At 38.4% G+C, this 24727-nt stretch overlaps 2 protein-coding genes across 4 annotated transcripts in view; both read right to left on the reverse strand.

Moving 5' to 3' along the window:
* LOC117982606 (uncharacterized) overlaps positions 1-23251 on the reverse strand; it is a 141536-nt gene extending 118285 nt beyond the window's left edge. For both annotated transcript variants that reach the window (XM_069500551.1, XM_034969004.2), the window contains exon 1: positions 22770-23251. In XM_069500551.1, the coding sequence (XP_069356652.1) occupies positions 22770-22848 (79 nt within the window). In that variant the 5' untranslated portion in view covers positions 22849-23251. The remainder of the gene's footprint in view (positions 1-22769) is intronic.
* Positions 1-24727, reverse strand: part of Zir (dedicator of cytokinesis) — a 375809-nt gene that overhangs the window by 293707 nt on the left and 57375 nt on the right. The gene's annotated exons all lie outside the window — the stretch shown is intronic.

The raw sequence follows: 24727 nt of genomic DNA on the forward strand, positions 1-24727 counted from the left end.
GTCAAGGGCTAACTTGTATCTGAATAAAAATTAAAAAAAAAAAAAAAAAAAAAAAGCAGTGAATTTATGCCTCTATGACCTGCACGCTACTGCTACTACCTACTATCTGTGTAACCAATTTTAGACATGCCTTTACAAGTTTAAAAAGTACTAATCATAGGTACCTACTTGTAAAAACAAAAACCGGCCAAGTGCGAGTCGGGCTCGCGCAATGAGGGTTCCGTACTACAGTCGTATTTTTTCGACATTTTGCACGATAATTCAAAAACTATGATGCATAAAAATAAATAAAAATCTGTTTTAGAATGTACAGGTAAAGACCTTTCACATGATACCCCACTTGATATAGTCACTCACTTCGATAGTTGAAAATACTAATTATTAGTTCATGACCACAATTTTTTTTTTTTTGTGTGATCTAACCCTAAATTCACGGTTTTCAGATTTTTTCCCAAATGTCAGCTGTAAGATCTACCTACCTGCCAAATTTCATGATTCTAGGTCAACGGGAATGTACCCTGTAGGTTTCTTAACAGACAGACAGACAGACAGACAGACAGACAGACAGACAGGCAGACAGACAGACAGACAACAAAGTGATCCTATAAGGGTTCCATTTTTCCTTTTGAGCTACGGAACCCTAAAAATACTGTCTTAAAAACAATATCACTTGACAAGCCATAATTAAAAAAACGATACCTCATAAGCTTAGTATTTAAATCGTTTTTTTTTTACTTTGCAGTCAGATGATATGTATAAAGTATGTATTATGCAACCTTCAAATTTTAAATCACACTTAATACCTAGCATCTAGGACCTAGATAGGTACTCTACATTTTTCTAAAAAGTCGAACTCTGTGGCTTTGCTATTATCAAGTTACTAAAGTGAACCATAGGTACATAGCTAAGTAAGTGAATCTACCGTAAAATTTTGCACAATTAGTGTTCTGAAAATTCATCCCTAAGGATTGATTCGCATTGACAGCGAATCGAAGCGAAATTCTAAAATTTTGGTTCTCTATCTCCACCACGTAAAAGCACCTACCAAGAAAAATATTATGGCATTATAATAATGAGTAACCACTTATATTGAAAAAAAATATATTAAAAAGTGGTACCTGAGTACTAAAATGGTGGTTTCCCATATTGATGATAGAAATACAATTTCATATTATAAGACCTACTTTCCAATCTACTTTCCAATAGCTGCAGCTCATCAAGGTTTAATGGAAATAAAGGGAAATCCGAGTTTTCAACGGCCCTCAACCGTCAACAGGATGTAACTGACCCGTCCAACTGGGTCCAATAATGAAGGCCTACATAAATAAATAACACAAGAAACCGCTAAAAAAATTTAAATGGCAGCCTCGAATCTAGTTTGAACTGGTTTCAAAAGCCAAACACGTCGGGGGCAGTTGAGTTGAGTGTTGTTTTTTGCTGATAGTGAACGTTTGCTCAGCCTTGGTCACGTAGCACGTGCGGCGGCAGCGTGGCGTGACGTAGTGACTTCCAAAAGTATTTTTTATTGCAAGATAGGCTTGCGCTTCAATCGCGCGACAATTATCAAAATATATAAAAGGAAAAAAGGTGACTGACTGATCTATCAACGCACAGCTCAAACTACTGGACGGATCGGGCTGAAATTTGGCATGCAGATAGCTACTATGACGTAGGCATTCGCTAAGAAAGGATTTTTGAAAATTCAGAAGGGCGGTGGTTCGTGGCGTCCTGTTATGCACTGAAACGGACATGTACAATTAGGTACACAGAAAGATTAATACCTACTTATTTAAATTTTTTTTGATTTGCCATACAAAATCACAGTTATTTTTTGTGCTGATTTGAAGCACACCACCGAGCGTACCGGGAGTTAAAATTGACACATTGTATCAAATTGAATGTGTTGAGACTATGTTGACAGATGTCTCAAGTCATCACTAACATTTAGTTCCGAGTACGCTCTCATGATACACTGCTATATCAGCGCTAAAATGGCGAAAAAAAAGTTTCCAAAACAGGTCCGGCAATCGCAGGTTCATCATCATCATCAAATAATAGACGTCCACTGCTGGACATAGGTCTCTTGTGGACTTCCACACGCCACAGTCTTGCGCCGCCTGGATCCAGCGGCTCCCTGCGACTCGTCTGATGTCGTCCGTCCACCTAGTCTTCTTCCAACACTGCGTCTTCCGGTGCGAGGATTGCAGGTTCAGCGTATTTTAATTATTAATAGAGGTCAGTACTCAGTGTGCTGCAATCACCACACATCGCTATTCGCTACCGTCTCGCGTTTTGTCTAACCAAGGCTTTAGCGGCTACCATTTTTTTTTGCGTAGAGTGATTGTAATAGTTATGTAGCTTGAAATAAATATACAAGGTTCGTTATGTTAAAATAAGTTTTTTAGGGTTCCGTACCTCAAAAGGAAAAACGCAGCCCTTATAGGATCACTTTGTTGTCTGTTTGTCTGTCTGTCCGTCTGTCGGTCTGTCAAGAAACCTACAGGGTACTTACCGTTGACCTAGAATCATGAAATTTGGCAGGTAGGTAGGTCTTATAGCAGACATTCGAGGAAAAATCTGAAAACCGTGAATTTGTGGTTACAACACACAAAAAAATTAAATTGTGGTCATGAACTAATAATTAGTATTTTCAATTTTCTAAGTAAGATAACTATATCAAGTGGGGTATCATCATATGAAAGGTCTTCACCTGTGGATTCTAAAACAGATTTTTATTTATTTTTATGCATCATTATGCATATTATATGCATAGTTTTTGAATTATCGTGCAAAATGTCGAAAAAATACGACTGTAGTACGGAACCCTCGTTGCGCGAGCCTGACTCGCACTTGGCCAGTTTTTTGGTTTTAAGTACGAGGAAAATCGTTTTCCCAAGTTTCTTTTTATATACTTATGGGTAGGTACAGTAGGTATGTAGAAGCTAGGTCACTAATTTATTCTTAGACCTTTATGAATTTGACGTCTATTGTTATTTATTTAATGATGACTTTTAAGTGAGCAATATAAAACCACTTTGAACTTGGTTTTATGAGACCTTATGAAGGAATTTAGCACAACAATTTTACGGGGCCTTATTTAGCAATGGTACTGATTCTGAGCACAACCTAATTTTAGAGTATTCGCATCCTCTTCTTACTAATGTAATATGAAAAGGACAGACGCAGTTTGACAGTTTTAAATTTAATTTTTAGATGGTAAAACCCGTGATTTTAGCGCACAGTCGCGAGCCTACTGTTTAAATTTGTAGCGTGCACTAAAATTGAGAGTCTTTAAAGGTAAAGTTCACGTTCTGTCCCTTTATATTATTGTTAAAAAGAATCGGTGTCAAATACTTAACCGTTTTCGAATAGATATACAGTCGATAAACGGAACAAGGCTAAGAACTAGTTAAAAAATCGGCCAAGTGCGAGTCAGGCTCGCGCAATGAGGGTTCCGTATTACACTGGTATTTCTTCGACATCTTGCAGGATAATTCAAAAACTATGATACATAAAAATAAATAAAAATATGTTTTAGAATGCACAGGTGCAGACCTTTCATATTATGATACCCCACTTGATATAGTTATCTTACTTAGAAAAATTAAAATACTAATTATTAGTTAATGACCACAATTTTTTTTTGTGTGATGTAAGCACAAAGTCACGGTTTTCAGATTTTTCCCCAAATGTCAGCTATAAGATCTACCTACCTGCCAAATTTCATGATTCTAGGTCAACGGGAAGTACCCTGTAGGTTTCTTGACAGACAGACGGACAGACAGACAGACAACAAAGTGATCCTATAAGGGTTCCGTTTTTCCTTTTGAGGTACGGAACCCTAAAAAAGGAAAATCTAAATATATAAAAGGAAAAGCTGACTGACTGACTGGATCGACGCACAGCTCAAACTACGGGATGGATCGGGCTGAAATTATGACGTAAACATCCGCTTAAAAAGGAATTTTGTAAATTCAACCCCTAAGGGTTTAATAGGGGTTTGAAAGTTTGTGTAGTCCACGCGGACGAAGTCGCGAGCATAAGCTAGAACCTACTTATTAATTTATTATAATAACGGCTATACATAAATTTCACACGGGCGGCGGTAATCACTTAACATCAGGTGACCCGCCTACTCGTTGGCTCGCTATTTTCGTTAAAAAAACATGTCGGGAGTGATGTTTTTAATTTTACACTTGTTATAAGACATTGTTGTTGTTGTAGTTGTATCAATATACTTACTGCATCAGTAATCTAAATAATATATAAAAGGAAAAGGTGACTGACTGACTGACTGATCTATCAACGCACAGCTCATATGTATTTTTAGCTTTAAGTTAACTGGTAATCCCGCACTTGCACACCTGTAAAAACACATGCCAGTTTGCCAGTAATTGGATGTACCTACACGTAATTTTTAGGGTTCCGTACCTCTAAAGGAAAAACGGAACCCTCATAGGATCACTTTGTTGTCTGTCTGTCTGTCAAGAAACCTACAGGGTACTTCCAGTTGACCTAGAATCATGAAATTTGGCAGGTAGGTAGATCTTATAGTTGACATTTGGGGAAAAATCTGAAAACCGTAAAAGGGTTAGATCACACAAAAAAAATTTAATTGTGGTCATGAACTAATAATTAGTATTTTCAACTTTCGAAGTGAGTGACTATATCAAGTGGGGTATCATATGAAAGGTCTTCACCTGTACATTCTAAAACAGATTTTTATGCATCATAGTTTTGAATTATCGTGCAAAATGTCGAAAAAATACGACTGTAGTACGGAACCCTCATTGCGCGAGCCTGACTCGCACTTGGCCGCTTTTTTATTTTATGTGTTCTGTTGGCAAACCAATAAAATAAAATAAAGTAAATTATAACATGACATTCCAGCTAGGATCTGTTTCTCGGTATCGTATTGTCAACGAACGCTTTATTGCCATATCAGCTTCGGCCTGTATATTATAACACAGACAATGGACTAAGAGCCAGCGCGTGCCAGACCTTCGTTGTTTTATAAAAGCTGAAATTTTATCTGTGTATTGTCCCCAACACAGAGAGGAACGATCGGCGACTATGAAGTTTGAATCATGGTGGCTTTGGGAGATAACAAGTAATAAAGCTGTACATATCTTACGTCAAAGTAGCTTATAAGTGCCGCAAACTGATATTGCTCGTGGCCGCCATTTTAGTGACGTCAGCACTGTGAAGTTTGGAGCTGATGGTATATTTTTACTTAAATATACCTACGTCAAATGACATCATTTCGGTGTTAATGAGACATGGTTCCAGGGCACAATTTGCGAGACACGGCTGTTGTATTCAGCAAATTAATTTCGCATTATAATTTACAGGTTATTGCTACAATCACGGTAATGTTATCTATGTTGCAGGTATATTGTCAAATCAGTGATATTATAATTAAACGGTAGATTGTCAATTGACTTCATTTCTTACAAATTAACGGTCTGGTTTTAGTTTCATTGTAATGTCACGGGGATAGTGATATTGTAAGGCAATGATATTTTGACCGTTTCACTGGTCGTTAGATTATGAGGCCGTCTCTGATTGGTCTGTTTCCAATGTCAATTTTGCAATCATAGAGTTATAATTAAAAATCATAAACTATTGCAATAATATCATAGAAAGTAATAAATCACGTAGTATGACACTTTTCTGGAGGAGGACTTAATTGACCAATCAGAGCGCTCGACGTCTCCCACAGCCAACTTCACTCATAATATTATACCTAGATTAATTATAATGTCACTATAATGACCCCGTGACATTACAATATATATCACTAAAACCAGGCCGTTAAATTGTGAGAAATGAAGTTGATTGACAATCTACCGTTAAATTATAATATCACTAGTGAAATTGGGTATTTGACTACATCAAAAATAAATTATTTCTCAGTGATTATTAAATAGAGGGTCTTCCAAAATACGTAAAATCGACGTCCTTTGTTAGTTTTAAGTGTAATATCCATTTTAAATTATCGATTAAACTAAAAAAAGCACGTCGAATGATTGTGACATCACACACCGGTATACCATAGAATCTCGCATACCAAGCGCGCGTTTTGACGTTTGATAAAAAGTTACTGATTTGACTAGCTGTCAAATACCGTATTGTAATATCACGGCTTTGACAATATAGGTACCTGCGACATCTATAACATTACCGTGCTACAATGTAACATTGCAATTTGCAATTTACTACAGACCTACGGAATACTAAGTGATGGCTCGATCTCCAAAGTCAAGGTCGATTAGAAACTGCGCCGGCGCACTCCACTACAGATGGTCAAAACAACAGCTCTTAGATAACTATCCATCTCTATCACACTGATAACAAAAAACGTTGGTGGGAATGAGACACAAGATTCGTGGGTAGTATAACCAGAGTAGAACAGATCAATCATGAAATTACAGCCCCGTCCGCATTCTCGGTCTGAAAATAAATCATTAACGAAATTTTGTACGTCGATGTATTATATCATGACAGGCTAGCGGTTATGAGTTATGACATATTATTCAACGAATTTCACCGTGTATTAATATTGGTTTGTGTTAATTTGTTGAAATATGACGATATTTGTACAAAATGTCGGAAAAAATCAAGCTTCCATCGAAAATCATCAAAATCGGTTGAACAGATACGCCGTGAAAAGCTAGCAGACAAACAGACAGGAATATTGTTGCAATTAAGTATAAATCAGTATGAAAGTAGGTATGGATTATTAATCACTCCTCACTGACCCCACATTAGTATCTACATTGCACCCATGCGAAGCCGGGGCGGGTCGCTAGTCCGTACCCTTATATTATAAATGCGAAAGTGTGTTTGTTTGTTGGTTTGTCCTTCAATCACGTCGCAACGGTGCAACGGATTGACGTGATTTTTTGCATGGGTATAGATAAAGACCTGGAGAGTGACATAGGCTACTTTTTATCCCGGAAAATCAAAGAGTTCCCACGGGATTTTAAAAAAATCTAATTCCACCCGTACGAAGTCGCGGGCATCAGCTAGTTTTTAATAAATTACAAAATGCCTAGAAACATTAAATTGCATATGCCAGCTAGATATAACTCGCTGGCGCCAATCCGATGTTGCAGTAACTGATAACTAGGCATACAGCGGCAGTTGTTATGATAGACTAGTTAATGTTATCGTAACATCGGAATCTATTACACTAAACATTATGTCACGAGTCACGTCCCACGGAACGTTTTATATAATGCTCATACCAGAGTGAACTACCGTGAGGGAATTCTCGATTAGATCCAGCAGGGCGATTGTCTAAAACCTGCATCAAACATTATTACAATCTCAATCGTTCTGATTGGCTGAATTTGTGCGATTCTTGTTGCAATAATACATTGTAGCCAATAGTGAGCGAGCGTTAACCAATCACATGTGATTGCGATCGTGACATTGTAGCTGTCATTCTCCCGCAATCGCGGAGCAGCAGGCCGATTGCGAATCGACTGCATCTATCATTTAATGACAGCATCAATGTCAAAATATGGTTTTCCTATCACGGTTCGGTGAGACAGTCCACAAAGGATAGATGTGGACAAAAAAATGTTTTGACAGTTCATTTACACTATCGATAAAATTTATTGTATGAAAAATGCTATTGCGGACGCGTTTTGAAGTTTGATGTCATATAAGAACCTCGACAAATGTTACGTCAAATGAGGTTTTTGTTGGAAAATGAATGTATCCATTCTTATTTTGAACGCATTCTTGCCATAGACAAGCTTAATACAAATGACATTTGACTTTTGGTTTGGACTCTCTCTTGTCTCTGGCCGCCATTCGATTTACACGTAGCTTTTTGTATTCCTCATTGTTAAATAATTAATTAACTAATTATAATGTGATTCTTATATTAAATTAGTGGCTCGACTGCTTTGAAGCATTTCTGTTTTTCTTTCTTCCAAAATCACGCGTCACACTACGCATATCTGCCCTCTGCTGAACAGGTTAAGTGCCCAAGCTATAATTTGGAAGAAGATAAAATGGCGTCCCACCATTCCAACTCGAGCAACATAATTTCAATTGAAAAATTGGAAGGCATTTCCAATTGGGTGAATTGGAAGTTCGCCATCAAAATGTTACTTACTCTGGACGGATTATGGAACTGTGTCGAGGGCACCGACCCCGACTTAGCACGCGATGGTCGCGCGCTTGCTCGCATCTGTTTAACGATTCAACCTAACCTATATCAGCTCGTTCGAGATGTTACGACCGCAAAAGATGCCTGGAAAAGATTGTCAGACACTTTCGAAGATAAAGGTTTGTACAGAAGAGTACTTCTACTGCGACAATTACATCGTGTAGAATATAGCAACTTTTCAAATATGTCTGATTACATTGAAGGCGTCATGAAGCTAGTCGCACAGTTATCCGATATTGGGAAAGTCATTGACGATGAAGAGATAGCTGAGATATTATTGTCGGGTCTGCCTGAGGACTTCAATGTTCTTGTTTCAAGTCTTGAGACTGCGAGCTTGACGAAGTCACTCTCAAGTGAAGTTGTTCGCACTCGCTTACTTCAAGAGGATCATAGGCGTAATAATAATTGCAATACTGAGAACTTAGCTTATGAAGCCAACAATAGAAAGAGAACTAACAAGCTTGTTTGTACTTACTGCAAAAAGACTAATCACACAGCTAGTCGATGTTTCAAGAAAAAACGTGATGATGTGAAGAAAAAGGAAGAAGATCAACATACATTGTATGCAGCTGCGTACTCCACTTTCCATCTAAACGAGTTCATCATTGACAGCGGAGCCACTGCTCATATGTGTGCTCACTCAACATTGGTCGAGGATGCAGTGAACAAGAAGTGTACCATTTCAGTGGCCAATGGGCAAGAATTACATAGTGAAATGGTTGGTAGGACTACTCTTTCAAGTAATGTTTCTCTTAGTAATGTTTTATTTGTGCCTGATCTTTCAAATAATTTAATATCCGTCAGTGAGATTGCTAGTAAGGGTTATGTTGTAGTTTTCCATAAGAATTGTTGTATCGTATATAGTGATTGTAAAATCACAGGCAACCAGGTTTTAACTGCTAATAAAACTAATGGGTTATATAAATTTAAGTTGCAAGATCGGTCCGACCCTATAGTAGGTCATTCTATGTCCCTTCAGTCTAGGCAGGGAACCATGAGTGCCAATGCTGCAGCTTGTGTGTCCATGAGTGTGACACACAGCGTTTAGGTCACCTGAATTTTAAAGGTATGTACATACTTGGTGGTGGCAATCAGTGTGTTGGTGTTGTTTTTCAGTGTGAAGATAACGTACCAGGCAGCGGCGTCTCCTGGCTTACTGGGAAGATGCTTAAGTCATCGTTTCCTACGTCAAGTGCTGGACGTGCTGCTAATCCACTAGATCTGATCCACAGTGATGTATGCGGCCCGATTCAAGTGAGCAGTTGGGGAGGAGCCTGCTACTTGCTGACTTTGGATATCTTATGAAGAATAAATCGGAAGTAAGTGCCCATTTTATTAATTTTATAAATGTAGTTGATGAACAAACTGGTTTGCAAATTAAAGTTTTACGTACTGACAATCTTAGTATGGAATGTTGTAATAATAATTTATCCAATTACCTTTAGGAAGGCATTATTCACAAGACCTCCGTGCCTTATTGCCCTCATCAAAAATGGGTTTGCTGAGCGTGTTAATCATACAGTTTTTTGTGAAAGCTATGGCCTTTTTTACAGGATTCGTGTCTGTGTGAATGTTATTGGGACAAAGCTGTTAGGATGGCTATTTATTTAAACAATATGTCTCCGATGAGTGCACTATCAGATAGAATACCTGAATCTGAGTGGACCGGATCTGTATTGATCTTCGTCACCTCTGTGTTTTTGGCTGTATAGCTTATTTACTTGTACCTGATGAAAAACGGCGCAAGCTTTATGCTAAGGCGAAGGAGTATGTATTTGTAGGATATTGTGAAACGTGCAAGGGTATCGTCTGGTCGACCCGCTAGATCCTAAAAAGGTTATTTATTGTAGAAATGTTGTTTTTCTTGAGGATAAATTATATGCAAAGGATGCCAATATGCTGAAAGCTTATAGCAGAAGAGCCAATTTTAATGTTTTTGTCAATTTTATCAATAATGACAATTTTATGAATAATGATAACATTACATAATATGAGGATAATTGTATAAGTGATACCTGTGATATTAGCTGTGATAATAGTTTTAATAATAATGAAAATTTAAGAAATAGTATTATTAATAATGACCAGTCTAATAAGTATGTTTCGGTTACAGATGTGACTGCAAGCGAAGATTCTACTGAGGATGTTGATGATGAGGCTGAGGTGCTATCTGGCACTGGGACCACGCTGTCGCCCTCTTTATCCTCGAGGAGGAGAGCAGATTACGTCGGAAGTGTTCGATGTGTCTATCTCTCGCCCTATATGGAGTACCCGAGGTATTTGTAGACTTCCAGTGCTGTCACCACTGTCGGATGTGTACCGTACTGTACGTGAAGACTTTACTGAGGATGTCGATGATGAGGCTGAGGTGCTCTCTGGCACTAGGACCACGCTGTCGCCCTCTTTGTCTCGAGGAGCAGAGCGGATTACGTCGGAAGTGTTCGACGCGTCCATCTCGCTCCGTACGGATTACCCGAGGTATTGTACCTGAGCGTTTTAAAGATTATCACTTATCTTCATTATTAGCTGGTGTAAGTATATCAGATGAGCCTTAATTCTCCTGAGAAGGATGAATGACATAGAGCAATTAGATGTAAGTATGACTATGATTAAAAAGTCTGGGACTTCGTAGATCGTCCTAGGAATGTAAATGTAGTCAAAGACGAATGTCTTTTTAAAGAAAAAGTTTGATGCAACGGGTAGATTCATGAAGTTCAAAGCTAAACTAGTTGCCTGTGGTTATAGCCAAATAGAAGGCATTGACTATGCCTATACTTTTGTACCTGTTGTTAGGCATTCAACTTTGTTTTTTTCTTTTTGATCAGTTTGATTATATAAAGTGTTTACTATATAAGTTCAACATATGCGTGAATGTAAGCATGTAGCCACACCTTTGCCTGTCGGCTGCAAGCTAGATAAGTCGGAGAAATGTACTTTAGAAAATGATGAATATAAGTATAGAGAACTGGTAGGTTCGCTTATGTATATTTTGTCTGTATGTACTCGTCCGGATATATCGTATGCCTGCAGTCAGCTGAGTCAGTATAGTACGTGTTTTGATGCGTGTCATTGGCGCGCTGCTAAGCGAGTACTTAGATACTTGGCGGGAACAATTAGTTTGGTTCTTTTCTTTAAAAAAACCAATAATTGGAATAATTGGCCTTCGCAGACGCCGATTGGGAGAATGACTTATCTGACCGCGAGTCATATACTGGCTTTGTCATAAAACTTGGTGAAGATGTTATCAATTGGTAGGCTATAAAATAATGATGCACTGCCTTGTCCAGCACTGAAGCTGAATATTTTGCAATCAGAGATGTGTGCAAGGACGTCAGTTTTGTTAACAATTTCTTATCTGAAATTTTTGACAAACGCTTTGATGTCACTGTAAACAATGATAATCAAAGTGCATAAAAATTGTTGCTACATAAATTTAATACATGAAGGAAAAATAAATGTAAAATGTAAGTCAACTGATCAAATGATTGCTGATGTTTTTACCAAGCCATTGTGTTCACAGAAGCATCGCAACTTTGTAAAATGTTTTAAATTGAAATGTTGTGATTAAATTGGTAGACTAATGTTTTGACTATGACACAAGTTGTATTTTGTTTTTAATGCTTATGACTAATGTAAAACTTGTGCTGTTATGTAATATTAGTTAGCCTAGATGCTTTTCTTGACAAGAATGAGGAGCAGTGTTGGAAAATGAATGTATCCATTCTTATTTTGAACGCATTCTTGCCATAGACAAGCTTAATACAAATGACATTTGACTTTTGGTTTGGACTCTCTCTTGTCTCTGGCCGCCATTCGATTTACACGTAGCTTTTTGTATTCCTCATTGTTAAATAATTAATTAACTAATTATAATGTGATTCTTATATTAAATTAGTGGCTCGACTGCTTTGAAGCATTTCTGTTTTTCTTTCTTCCAAAATCACGCGTCACACTACGCATATCTGCCCTCTGCTGAACAGTTTTCATTGAAACAACTCGAGAGGTGTTTTTATCAGTGACATAAGCTATCCGCAAATCGTTTTACTACTCATATTAATTAAAATAAAGTTATGAAAGGGATTAAAAAATGCTATAGTAATTCTTCTGCTAGATTAGAAATCAATTATTAATTTTAGAAGCTAGTATAATAGTATAAAAGCATTTTTAGATTAATATAAGTCTCATAAGTAGGTACTTTTAAAAGAATATGACGTGATGACTCTTTCATTAGTAGGTTTGATGCACAGAGTACATTAAATATAGAGGTATACTAACACTGTGAAATGAGAATCACAGAGTACTTTTTACATTTTAAGTAAATAATTAAATATCATTGCTTTAACGGTGATGGAAAACATCGTGTGGAAACCTGCATGCCTGAGAGTTCTCCAAAATGTTATCAAAGGTGTGTGAAGTCTACCAATCCGCATTTGGCCAGCATGGTAGACTATGGCCAAAACTCTTCTCACACTCGAGAGAACCGTACTCTATAGTGAGCCAGCGACAGGCTGAACATAATAGTATACCTTTGACTCCTTTGAGAACAATATGGAGAACTCTCAGGCATGCAGATTTCCTCATGATGTTTCCTTCACCGCTAAATCAAGTTAAGTATAATTAATTGTTTAAAACGCACATAACTCTTAGAGATGCGTACCTAAAATTGAACCCCCAACCTTCAATTATTCAGAGGTGGACAACCTAACCACTAGGCTCTTCGGGGGACTTCTAAAATTATTCCCCAAAGTAATGTCCAAAAGTCAAATCATTTTCTGATTTAATTGATTTAGCTTTGGAAATTACTTTGGAATTTAAATTATTTAGGCAAATAAAACAACAGTTTGATGATTTTTTATGTTTTCTTTTATTAAAGTAGATTCGATTCTGACATCTTAATTATATCACCATCAGCTTCTTATAAATCTAATCTGGCACCGTTCATTATTTTATTTGTCTCTGCACGGGGTCCAAGAGCTCGAGTTCACAACATATCCCAATCCATATCTTTGTCAGGATGAAGAAATGAATGCAGCACTGTATCACCTTTGCCTGAAAAAAAATTATGATAACTGAGTAAGTGACCACTGACTGTGTTGCTTAATCTATACCACTAGGCACTACCAGCTTCTGTTTAGGTATGACGTTGTCTGCGAAGACTTTAGAATCAGTGTATATGGTATCTTTATTACTAATTTAGCTAATCCAAATTGTTTCTTTAAATATTTGTGGTGCGAAGGAGTAAGAAACATCCAAACTTTCATATGAAGAGCAACGTTTTAGGCAGCTCTAGATACATAAGGAAACATACTCGAGAAAGCACTTGTAGTGTGGAGGTACTTACTATGAAGTCATAACCACCAGTAGCAATGGACTCAATTTGTATAATAGGTACTTTATGAAACGCTGTTAAAACTCCTCTAACTTTTCGGAGTTTAATACCATTGTAACAACTAAATATCACTTGCTTAGCTGTGAAGGAAAAGGAAGATCGTGAGGAAACCCGCATGAGAGCCTTTACTTGTATTGAATGATAACGTTTGTTAACTTACGAGTTCTAACTTCTACCACACATCGTCACACAACAACTTCTCGAAGCAGCCACAGTCCGTCAATAAGGGTCCCAATACTTAGGCAAATCAGTGCCCAGGCATTTGCGTATAAGTTCAGTGAGAAAAACTAAGTCTCCGGAGTCCGAGGAGCAAGCAAAGTTGCAGAATTAATCACAAAAAACAAACGGGTAAACTAAGGAAAAACAACAAAAAATTGTACTCTGTGGTCTGGGGTTCTAAATAGTTAGGTACCACAGACTAACTACTTATTTGTAATAAGTAACGTAGCCAAATTTAGGAGACTGTTATGTCCATGTAAATTGCTAGATTACCAAGTGATTACCATAGATATTCGATTTAGTCGGGTTATAAATAGGTCCGTGCTACCAATACGTCATCAAAATGTCGATAATGACCAATTGCGATATAGTGCATTAGTCGTCCGCGATAGCAAATTTATCAACTGTAACGATCACGATTCTTAAGGATATTTCTATTGCGATGTCACATGTCAGTTTACGGCAATCGGCCCGCTGAATCGACGATATGTCAAATATTAGGCTATGGTGACGTACAAATAGGGCACGTTGCGACTTGCGACCAAAACAAAACGTCATGGATCCGCCAAATGCTTGTGACAAACAGTTGGTCGATTTCGTAACACCCGCTGCGCGATTGCGAGGGATTGACAGCTACAATATCACGATCGCAATCACCTCTGATTGGTTGACGCTCGCACACTATTGGCTGCAATGCATTGTTGCAACAAGAATCGCACAAATTCAGCCAATCAGAACAAATGAGATTGTAATAAGGATTGATGCAGGTTTTAGACACTCGCCCTACTGCATCAACCATTATTACAATCTCAATTGTTGTGATTGGCTGAATTTGTGTGATCAGTCAGTCAGTCACCTTTTCCTTTTATATATTTAGATCACTAAGAAATAAAATCTATTTATGTAACAAAACTAAGGTCCTCTGCCGGTCATCGACACATTTCATTCATGGCACCCAAATTGGCTATCTTATCAGACAGTGCTGCGGCTTCCCTCGTCTGTAATTAGATAAGGCCCCACTATACCTACTATCCCCTACCACTAAGTAATGGCACTGAAGCCTATCTAGTGGCTTAGTTTTACAGTTGGACACACACAAAGTGCGGCAAGACAAGAGTGAACTAGAGTGAATGAGCTCTCGGTTTGATCCTGAATCGATGTCTGTCAAATATTAGGTACTAGATGATGCCCGCGACTTCGTCCGCGTGGAACGAGGTTTTTTAAACCCCGTGGGAATTCTTTGATTTTTTCTGGGATAAAAAAGTAGCCCCTTGAATAACCCCATGTTGTAATCTAGTGGGAACACCGCTGATGGGAGTTGGTTCCACAGTTTGCATGTGCGTGGAAAGAAGGATCTGGCACCACGGACGGTCGAAGTGCACCAGACACCCAGGTGGTGAGGGTGAAATTGCTTACGGTGGCGCCAGGTGCGGTTGGAGAAAAAGAAGGGTGGAAAGAAGTCAAAAAGCTCTTCAGAGCACTCCCCGTTATAAAGGCGATAGAACACGCATAACGAGCCGTTTTGACTTTTAGTGTGACAAGAAGCCTGCCTCAGATTTCTCAAGTTGATCCATCACAAATAGAATTCGCGATCACCCTAATAATATGATGCACACACCAAGTTGCACCAGAAATGCTTGGAGTTAAATAACTTTATAGCTTGTACGGCGTCGCATATAGGTACAATATACATGCATGGTCGGCAGTCAACAGATAAGTCCGTGTTATCAGGCGCTAGCTATCGAGGGTCAGGCACTCCGGCCTGTTTACAGACGACATGCGCATGCGGGCAGCATATGACGGACTTTTGGAGCCACGTACCACCAGACTTATATGCGCCTGTAAGGCTCTTGACAGTCTTTTTTAGACTTCTTATTATGACTTTTCTGCGATGAAACTTGAAATATTTCGGACTCTGTGTCTGCAGAAACCTGGGAACCTAAGTCTGGTAACAGGAAAAGCGGAAAGACAAAGACTAGATAACGTATAGCCGTGATAGCCTAGTTGTTAGGACGTCCGCCTTCTGGACGTGGAGGTCGCGGGTTCGATCCCGGGCAGGCACCTCTAAATTTTCGGAGTTATGTGCGCTTTTAAGTAATTAAAATATCACTTGCTTTAACGGTGAAGGAAAACATCGTGAAGAAACTTGCATGCCTGAGAGTTCTCCATAATGTTCTCAAAGGTGTGTGAAGTCTGCCAATCCGTAATTGGCCAGCGTGGTAGACTATGGCCAAAACCCTTCTCACTCTGAGAGGAGACCCGTGCTCTGTAGTGAGCCGGCGATGGGTTGATCATGATGAGATAACGTATAGAGGTACGGTGTTAATTCTGAGGTTTTTGACATGTCTCTTGCAGGGTAACCTTAAGTTGTTGGTAACGGGAAAAATGGAAAGACAAAGGCCCAGATGACGTATAGACTATAGAGATAGGGCGCTGATTCTGTAAGGGTTTTATTTAACATTTAGCAACTCCATGCAAGTTCAGCACGTACGATGAACCTTGAAATATTTCTGAACTACTTCTTAACTTAACCTGGAAACATTGAGAAGTAGTTGGTCACGGACAAAATCGAAAGACAAAGACCAATATGAGGTCTTCTTCTTCTACTCGAATCGACGGTCACCTCAAACACGGGCAGCCCAAAATGTCTCAACTGCGCTCGGATAGCTCGGTCTTAAAGGTGGCTTTCACTAGTCTTTTCACCACGATGCGATGGCCACCTTTCCTACTTGTCTGTTTTTGTAGTAGGTACTGCTTCCAGGGACGCCGGGTGCTTGTGATCGGTATAAAACTAAGCACCACGCGGGGTGGCTCTTTTCATGTTCCTGAATATGAGGTGTAGACTACAGACGTAGAGCGCTGATTCTGCAAGTAAGCTCTCAGAAGTCCAGCCTATCAAGCAAACCAAATCAAGAGAGATGTGCAGAAGTTGTGGTATCATACACCAGCTATTTAGATGCGTTTATAGATTTTATTACTCGTATAAATATGTGTTATGGTTTGTTTAGTTTACACATTAGTGAGGTTCGGCTGGGAGTCAATGTCACACAATTACCTTGCCAAGTGCCAGCACCTCACACCTTAAGGTTAAGGTTACTACAGACGTACGGACTGGTTTTTTTTATAGGTACAAGCCCTTGACTTCCTTATCTTACCTAGTCTAAGAAGTCTGGAAGGGGTATGGTAGGTTTTACTAAACCCATACCACTTTGGATTCTACAGCTACACGGCATTGTGCCGGAACGCTAGATCGCATGGCGGCACGACTTTGCCGGAAGGGTGGTAACTAACCACAGGCGAAACCTCCCACCAGACAAAACCTGTTGTATTAACTCATCTTAAGCACATCAAAGGCGTTAATTTTATGGGCCGACTTTACTTACGAGATTCGGTAAACGATTCGAGATTGAGTTACGACAGTAACGGCAAATCAATACACTATTCGGGATACGGCGAAAGTTTTGTGTTTGGCGAATTTTTAAATAAGTTTGGCAAATCAGCCGGCCGTCAGACGACATTCTATGACAGCGAACAGTTCCCCCTGTGGTGTATTAAGGCAATTGTCAATGTTTACGTGATTGATAATCTCATAACCTTATGTAATCCTATCATAACCTTACAGACTTTACTAGAGGAGGCTCCAGAGACCGCAGGTATAGATAGTTCAATCCACGAAGACACGCCCCACTATTTTTGGTGCGGGGAAACCACGCCTAATTTATCTTCTTGTGCATGTGCTCACATCGCTGATCGATGCGTTACGACTTACGATAGAACTCACACTCTAACAGTACACAGCATATTTGCATTGCAACCGATTGGGACAAAGAGTGGGCCGCGTCATCATGGATTGAACTATCTAGAACTGCTGCCAAGTTGGCACGTATGTAGGTGGCCTTCCAGCCGGAACTGGCCAATCTGGGGCTCCTTTGATCTAAAAATCAATAAATATTGACCGATATATAAACCCACTGTATAAATAAATAAGCCTTTATATATTTTAAATGCGGCTATCGGGTATGGTTAATCTGTTTGTTGGTTTACTGATGTGGAGCGGGCAAAGTCCTTATTTATGATAGGTGTTACCTGCGACTCCACTTGCATAGTATTTTAATTTTACCCTCGATTGTATAGAGTTAGAACTGGTAGGTAATTATTATTAACTCAGTCAGTCAGCGATGGAGAGAGCTATGCTTGGAGTTTCTCACGTGATCAAATCAGAAATGAGATGATTCGTAGGAGAACCAGAGTATCCGATATAGCTCAGCGGGTTGTGAAGCCGATATGGCAAAGAACAGGGCACATAATTTGAAAAACCGATAGCGGTTAGGTTCCCAAGGCGCTGAAAGGGAAACCTCACACCCCAAAGCGCAGCATTGGAGGACCCCTACTACGTAACGGACGTCATCCGATAATCCAGGACAGTAAATCCTGACGCTTACGTACAAGGAGGCCAAGCCCCAAATGAAACGGGACAAGGACAAGAGAAAGAAGATTATAAGATTCGATTCGATGCTTCACTAATCTCTTCACGTGAGAATACGGCAGGTAAAAGATAAACACAAATATTATGCCTCGTTACTTACAGGTTATTCATTTTACAGATAACGTGGGTGTCAATGCACGCTTTGAAGGAAAACAAATAAATACGTAGATACTTAAAAATTTAAGTAAACAAGTGATTTTATGAGCGCTCTACACTAGCGCGAATTGGGACTGCGAATTTGCTCGCGATTCGCGCGTGAACATTGCGCGGCAAAAAGGTGCGTACTGACCGGAGGTCGGGGGTACGATCCGGGCACGCACCTCTAACTTTTCGGAGTTATGTGCGTTTTAAGTAATTAAATATCACTTGCTTTAACGGCGAAGGAAAACATCGTGAGGAAACCTGCATGCCTGAGAGTTGTCCATAATGTTCTCAAAGGTGTGTGAAGTCTACCAATCATCTAGTTTTGTATAGTTTTTATAGTGTTTTACGTACACTTCAAGGAAATTTCTAAATAATTTTAATACTAATTAATATGTTTTAATTCTTCAGTACCGAGTGAACATACATATTATCACAAACTAGCTTATGCTCGCGACTTCGTCCGCGTGGACTACAAAATTTCAAAACCCTATTTCACCCCCTTAGGAGTTGAATTTTCAAAAATCCTTTCTTAGCGGATGCCTACGTCATAATAGCTATCTGCATGCCAAATTTCAGCCCGATCCGTCCAGTAGTTTGAGCTGTGCGTTGATAGATCAGTCAGTTAGTCAGTCAGTCAGTCACCTTTTCCTTTTATATATATAGATAGCTTATGCTCGCGACTTCGTCCGCGTGGACTACAAAATTTCAAAACCCTATTTCACCCCCTTAGGAGTTGAATTTTCAAAAATCCTTTCTTAGCGGATGCCTACGTCATAATAGCTATCTGCATGCCAAATTTCAGCCCGATCCGTCCAGTAGTTTGAGCTGTGCGTTGATAGATCAGTCAGTCAGTCAGTCACCTTTTCCTTTTATATATATATAGATTTAAGATTTCGTCACTGCAAAACAAGCACGGCAAGCGTACCGGAGCAGTGGCCAGAGCTTCGGGCGCGATCCCAGGAGACGCGGGTTCGATTCCTGCCGGTCCGCAATTTCTGCAATGTATTTAAAATTATTTGTTTCCTATTAAGTTCTTACGACATCAGACGAGTCGCAGGGAGCCGCTGGATGTCGGCGGCGCAAGACCGTGGCGTGTGGAAGTCCCTACAAGTGACCTACGTCCCGCAGTGGCAGTATCGGTTAATGATGATGATTAAGTTCTAACTTCTAAGACACAGAAGTCGGAACCCTCGGCGCACAAGTCTGACTCGCACGTGTAGGTACTTTAAAGAACAGAACACTAATGAAACTTTGTAAAGGAACGGAAAGGTCATCCGTCCTCTCGTATAAACCTCCACTCTTCAAGGCGAGCTGCGATTTCCCAGAGGACACTGCGGGGTTTATTTAGACGACTTAAGTTGTCCGACGGAAATAGCGGCAATTTACTTAATTTAAAAATGTTTTTGGCCTTGTGCAAGGTGACTTACCTACTCGTGTTATTTGAATTTTGCTTTTACTATGCGTTTCAAAGCAGTGATAGATAGCTTAGTGGTTGGGACGCATAGAGCAGAAACAAAGAGGAGATGTTGTATTAAGATTTCCCTATGAAATATCGAGTGACATTTTGCGGGGTGAGGGGTTGTGGAACGCCGCCCACTTCTCAATTTTCCATCTGCGGGTTAGTAGCAAAACTACTCGCTTAGCGACCTAACATCGATGTCACTACATAGTTCAGCTATCTCACACTAGATGTCAATAATCTAGAACTATTTTAATAATTACGTATAAAATTACTTACAAATGAAATGTGATACCATTCATAGCATCAGAACGTCTGTCTGAATAACTTTGACACGATAAAACACAACACTTCATCCTTTTGTTCTTAAAAACGCGAAAACACACCGATAATACGAGTCTCAATATATGTGAACCTGACGAACGCAGACAGCATACTAACTAAGGCCCCGCCCACAGTGATGACGTCAGGACCTAGTTGAAAATCACAGTGCACAGTTGCTTAGGCCAACTCCTCTTTGTTTCTGCTCTATGTTGGGACGTCACGCGTCGGTCTCCTAGTCAAAGGGTCGGTGGTATGCGGAGATACGAGTGTTTTAAGGGAGCTCACTTCAATGCTTTCTCCATACAAACGTAGGAGGGAAAATACAACAATATTCGATATTGTACGCACAGAACTAAGAATTATATCGATTTATCTTGTCTTTATCTAGGTTCATTGATATAATTAAAACCTTAAAAAAAATATTGATTTAAAAGTTACGAGGCTCAAAAGATTCCTATTTTAACACTAAATTTATGACTTTGAACTTTGGGCGTAAATAAATAAAATTAGGGATATGAAAATTCTAAAACAATTTATCATTAGACATAGTTTTATTTATTCATTAGTTGAAATTTATTACTTTGCAAACATAACATACATAACTTTGCAACGCTTCTTGGCTGCCGTACCCGAAGGGTGCCAACGGGATCCTATTACTGAGACTCCGCTGTCCATCCGTCCGTCCGTCTGTCTGTCAGCGGGCTGTATTCGTGAACCATAATAGGATGTACATAACTTTAGTAATGTACATCGGCCTTTAGACATTTCGGCTTTGTAGAGCGTTGTCTCTGTCACTCATACCTATGTGACGTGTTGTCGGTCTCAACGACAGGGACAACACTCTACAAATCTGCTGTCACCTTCTAAAGGTCGATGTACATTACTTTCGGCCGCGTACTGTAGAGACCTGAAGTTTTGGCAGCATGTGTATTTCTATTGCCGCCATAACAACACCTAAGTTCTAAAAATTTCAAAATTGCCGTCATGATTTTTAGTGTTAGGTATTTCTTGTACGATAGTACGGAACTCTTCCTGTCAGACTCCAACTCGCACCCATTTTTATGACTCGTGGCCAGCGTGGTAGACTATGGTACGTATAAACCCTTCTCATTCAGAGAGGAGACCCGTGCTAAATAATACACCGGCAATGGGTTGATGATCATGATGATGATTTATGCTTTATCAGTAGGTACGATTTTTAAGTTTTTACTTTTTGCAATTTTTTTGGTTTTTCTGCGTCTGGCCCGCACTCTGCCAGCGTGGTAGAAGATGGCAAACCCTTCTCATTCTAAGAGGAGACCTGTCCTCAGTAGTGAGCCGTTGATAGGTTGAAGATGAGATAGGAATCTACAACGCCTTTCACGGGTTGTTTATTTCGAAAACAAACAATGAACTAATTATTATCTATAAAGTAACTTAGTAAACAATCGATTTGCCACATAATTAGGCACTGATAAGTTTAAAAGTGAATGTTGTGTGAAATATTTGTAACTTATTAGGTCAAATAATAGGAGTTTAATTAATATAGTTACCTACCTTGCTGTATCAGAAAAAACTATTAGGATACAGTACCTACTTGCAAAGTTTCTTGCTTGTACCAGTTTCTTAACCAGGTGGTAGATTGTTTTAACAATTCAATACCGCTTGTAAGTAGGTAGGTGTTAGGTAGGTACTTACAATTTATTGAATGATGAATCTTTCTATGTCTATTGTATGTCACGTGGAAACTGAAGATAGGTACTTGCATAATACATACATAATAATTATGTCACACAACCCCCCAATAATTAATTATTTATAAACATAGATTTGCATTTCATAAATTTACACTAATGATATTAAAAAGTACTCTGTGATAAGCTCTCAACTCTTAATTGATGTTTGTAACCTATTAACTCATTTATAAACATTAACGATATACAAGAAATATTATTAATTTAAAGCATAATTAGGTATCTACTTAGGTAATATCAGGTAAACAAGGACAAGGACAAACAAAAAATAAAAATAAAATTATTGCTTTTATTATTTTTAAATATTACAAAAGCAATGGCGGGCACTTCTGGCTTACTTTTTTTATTACCTAATCAAAAAAAAAACATTTAAAAAATGTAAGTTGCATAGAGGTCAAGGTGGATAATTTTGTCTATGTTTTTTTGCAAGGGCCTTAAGGCACCTTAAGGGCCCATTTCTTGGAATTAAATTCACGATTTAACGACTATATTTTGACAACTCGTCAAATCGATTAATCGATATTTAAATATTATTTTAATAAATTCGCTGGTTAACTTTAAATCTAAAAACACACAAAAATCTTGATTGATCGATCTATTTTTATGTGTTCAACAAATATCAGTAAGTACAGTATTTTTAGCACAACCTTATTTGCAACATTTTCTAAAAATGTTTAATAACATCCATGGGTTAATTAATGATGATAGGTATAATCCAGTTTAGTGACAGGAACTATGTATGCAAAATATGCATGACATTTTTTACAGTTTTGCGAACCGAGTCAAGGGCATCTGCTAGTGGGTGTATATATTATGAAAAAATCGCATACCTCTCGCCACATTGCCCTGGCTGATTGGTGCCCCGTTGACTTTGATGCGTCTTCCATCGGCGGTACATTTTAAAAGCATAATTGCAGCTCACGTGGTCCCCATTCAACATGTGATTTCACCAACAGTTGTTTATAAAAATATTATAAACATTCAAACACACATTCACTACATAATCTTTGGCGCCAACCGATTGGTCGCCTGTAGTGACGTCAAAGTCAATTTGAAACCACTCAAATCAACACAAAAACTTGTTATCTTGCAGTCTTTTAGCAACTGAACTGTATTTATTATGTTCACTCAACTTTCACAAAACACAGATTTGTATTCGTCGTTTGTTTTATTGAAATGCACAACAATAATCAAAAATATGCGGATGTAATTACGATTCACTTGTTACACTCTCTGCAGTTCGAGCAAAACACTGCGTATTCAACTTCAATACTCCGAGTCCGAGACTGCAACAATCGTAATCAGTCAGTCAACAGACTGAAACTGCGGCGGATTGCGACTGACAAATTGTCGAATGTTTTGATGGTTTTGACTTTGACAAGGAAGAAACATAGTGTTGCGCCATTATTACCATTAGCTACGTAAGCTAATTAAGTTACGATAAGTTGTGAGTTACAAATTTTAGTTTTCCTCTAAATTATTTAACTAGTTTAGTCTTACACTTAAAATATTTTTTAAAATAGTGAATCAAATTTTTTTTTTAGATGTTTTAACAACTTTCAATTTTACCTAAAAGTTTAATCGATTAATTGTTAAAATTTTAAATCGATTAAATCTAAAAATAATTGCTCATGTACCTAATTTTGAAGTTGCTACTTCACATAGTGATAGCACAGAATATGTAATAGTACTAACAGCTTTTTAATGTTCAATTTTTATTTTATTTCTGGCAAAAAATTATAACAATAAGAATAAATAAATATGAAGTGGACAGGACAGCCCTTATTTTTATAAAAGATACTAGTGACCTTTGGCAGTTTTAGATGATTTTTGTGCACTTAAAACTGACTACGTATATATGGATAGCAAGATAGTAGATACCTAACTAGATAGATATACAAAAATACTAGTTGTTGTCAATTGAGTCTGCTGGATGTGGACGTGGCATGCGCAATCAAGTGGTAACAAAAAATACGCTTAACAAACAAGCTAAACAAAAACAAAACTTTTACAAGCAGCCACTAACAGAAAAAAAGGTTAACAGTTTACTCACTATTCACTAACTTATCTGCGTAGTTAGTTACTTCATTTATTTTTTATTCCGGGTATATTGTCACAGAAAATATCAGCTTTAACATCTCTGCAAGAAATCGCATTCTATACAGCGGATATATAATTTATGGAGCTACTTGTCACCTACTCTAAACACCGTCTCTCTAGAATAAATTGGACAACGATAATGGCAACTGCAACGTAGCTTTCATTAAAAGTATGCGGGTCTTCCCCATGTTGACCTTAATTGTGAAATGTTATTTTTATGTTCGCTTCGGCTATTGTAGTCTAGTATACTGCAACCCACCATTGCCCAATAACTTCAAAAAGAAAAATTGTATTTAATTCTTAAAGCAAACCAATTGTATTCATTTTTTTAAATAGGTACCTACTTGAGTCGTACCTCACTTCACTTTGTTTTGTCAACTTCACTTTGTCATGATCTAACGTACAAAATACATCTTGACAAACAAAAAAAGTAGCCACGGTGATTAGGACATAAAATGATAATTTTATGTCCTTATCACCGTGGAGTGTTTAAGCTCTCATTAGAACATGACAAATTAACTCTCATTAGAACGTGACAAATTTTGTCACGTTCTAATGAGAGCTTAAATGCATTCAGCTGTCTCGCTCTAACAGCAAAAGTCACAATAGGGATACTTCTAAAGGTATTTATTCTGAGTGCAGGATCAAAAAGAGTTCCCTTAGTCTAATTTTATTCACTCAGTGGCAT

Source organism: Maniola hyperantus, chromosome 1, assembly GCF_902806685.2.
Source record: "Maniola hyperantus chromosome 1, iAphHyp1.2, whole genome shotgun sequence".
Lineage (NCBI taxonomy): Eukaryota > Metazoa > Arthropoda > Insecta > Lepidoptera > Nymphalidae > Maniola > Maniola hyperantus.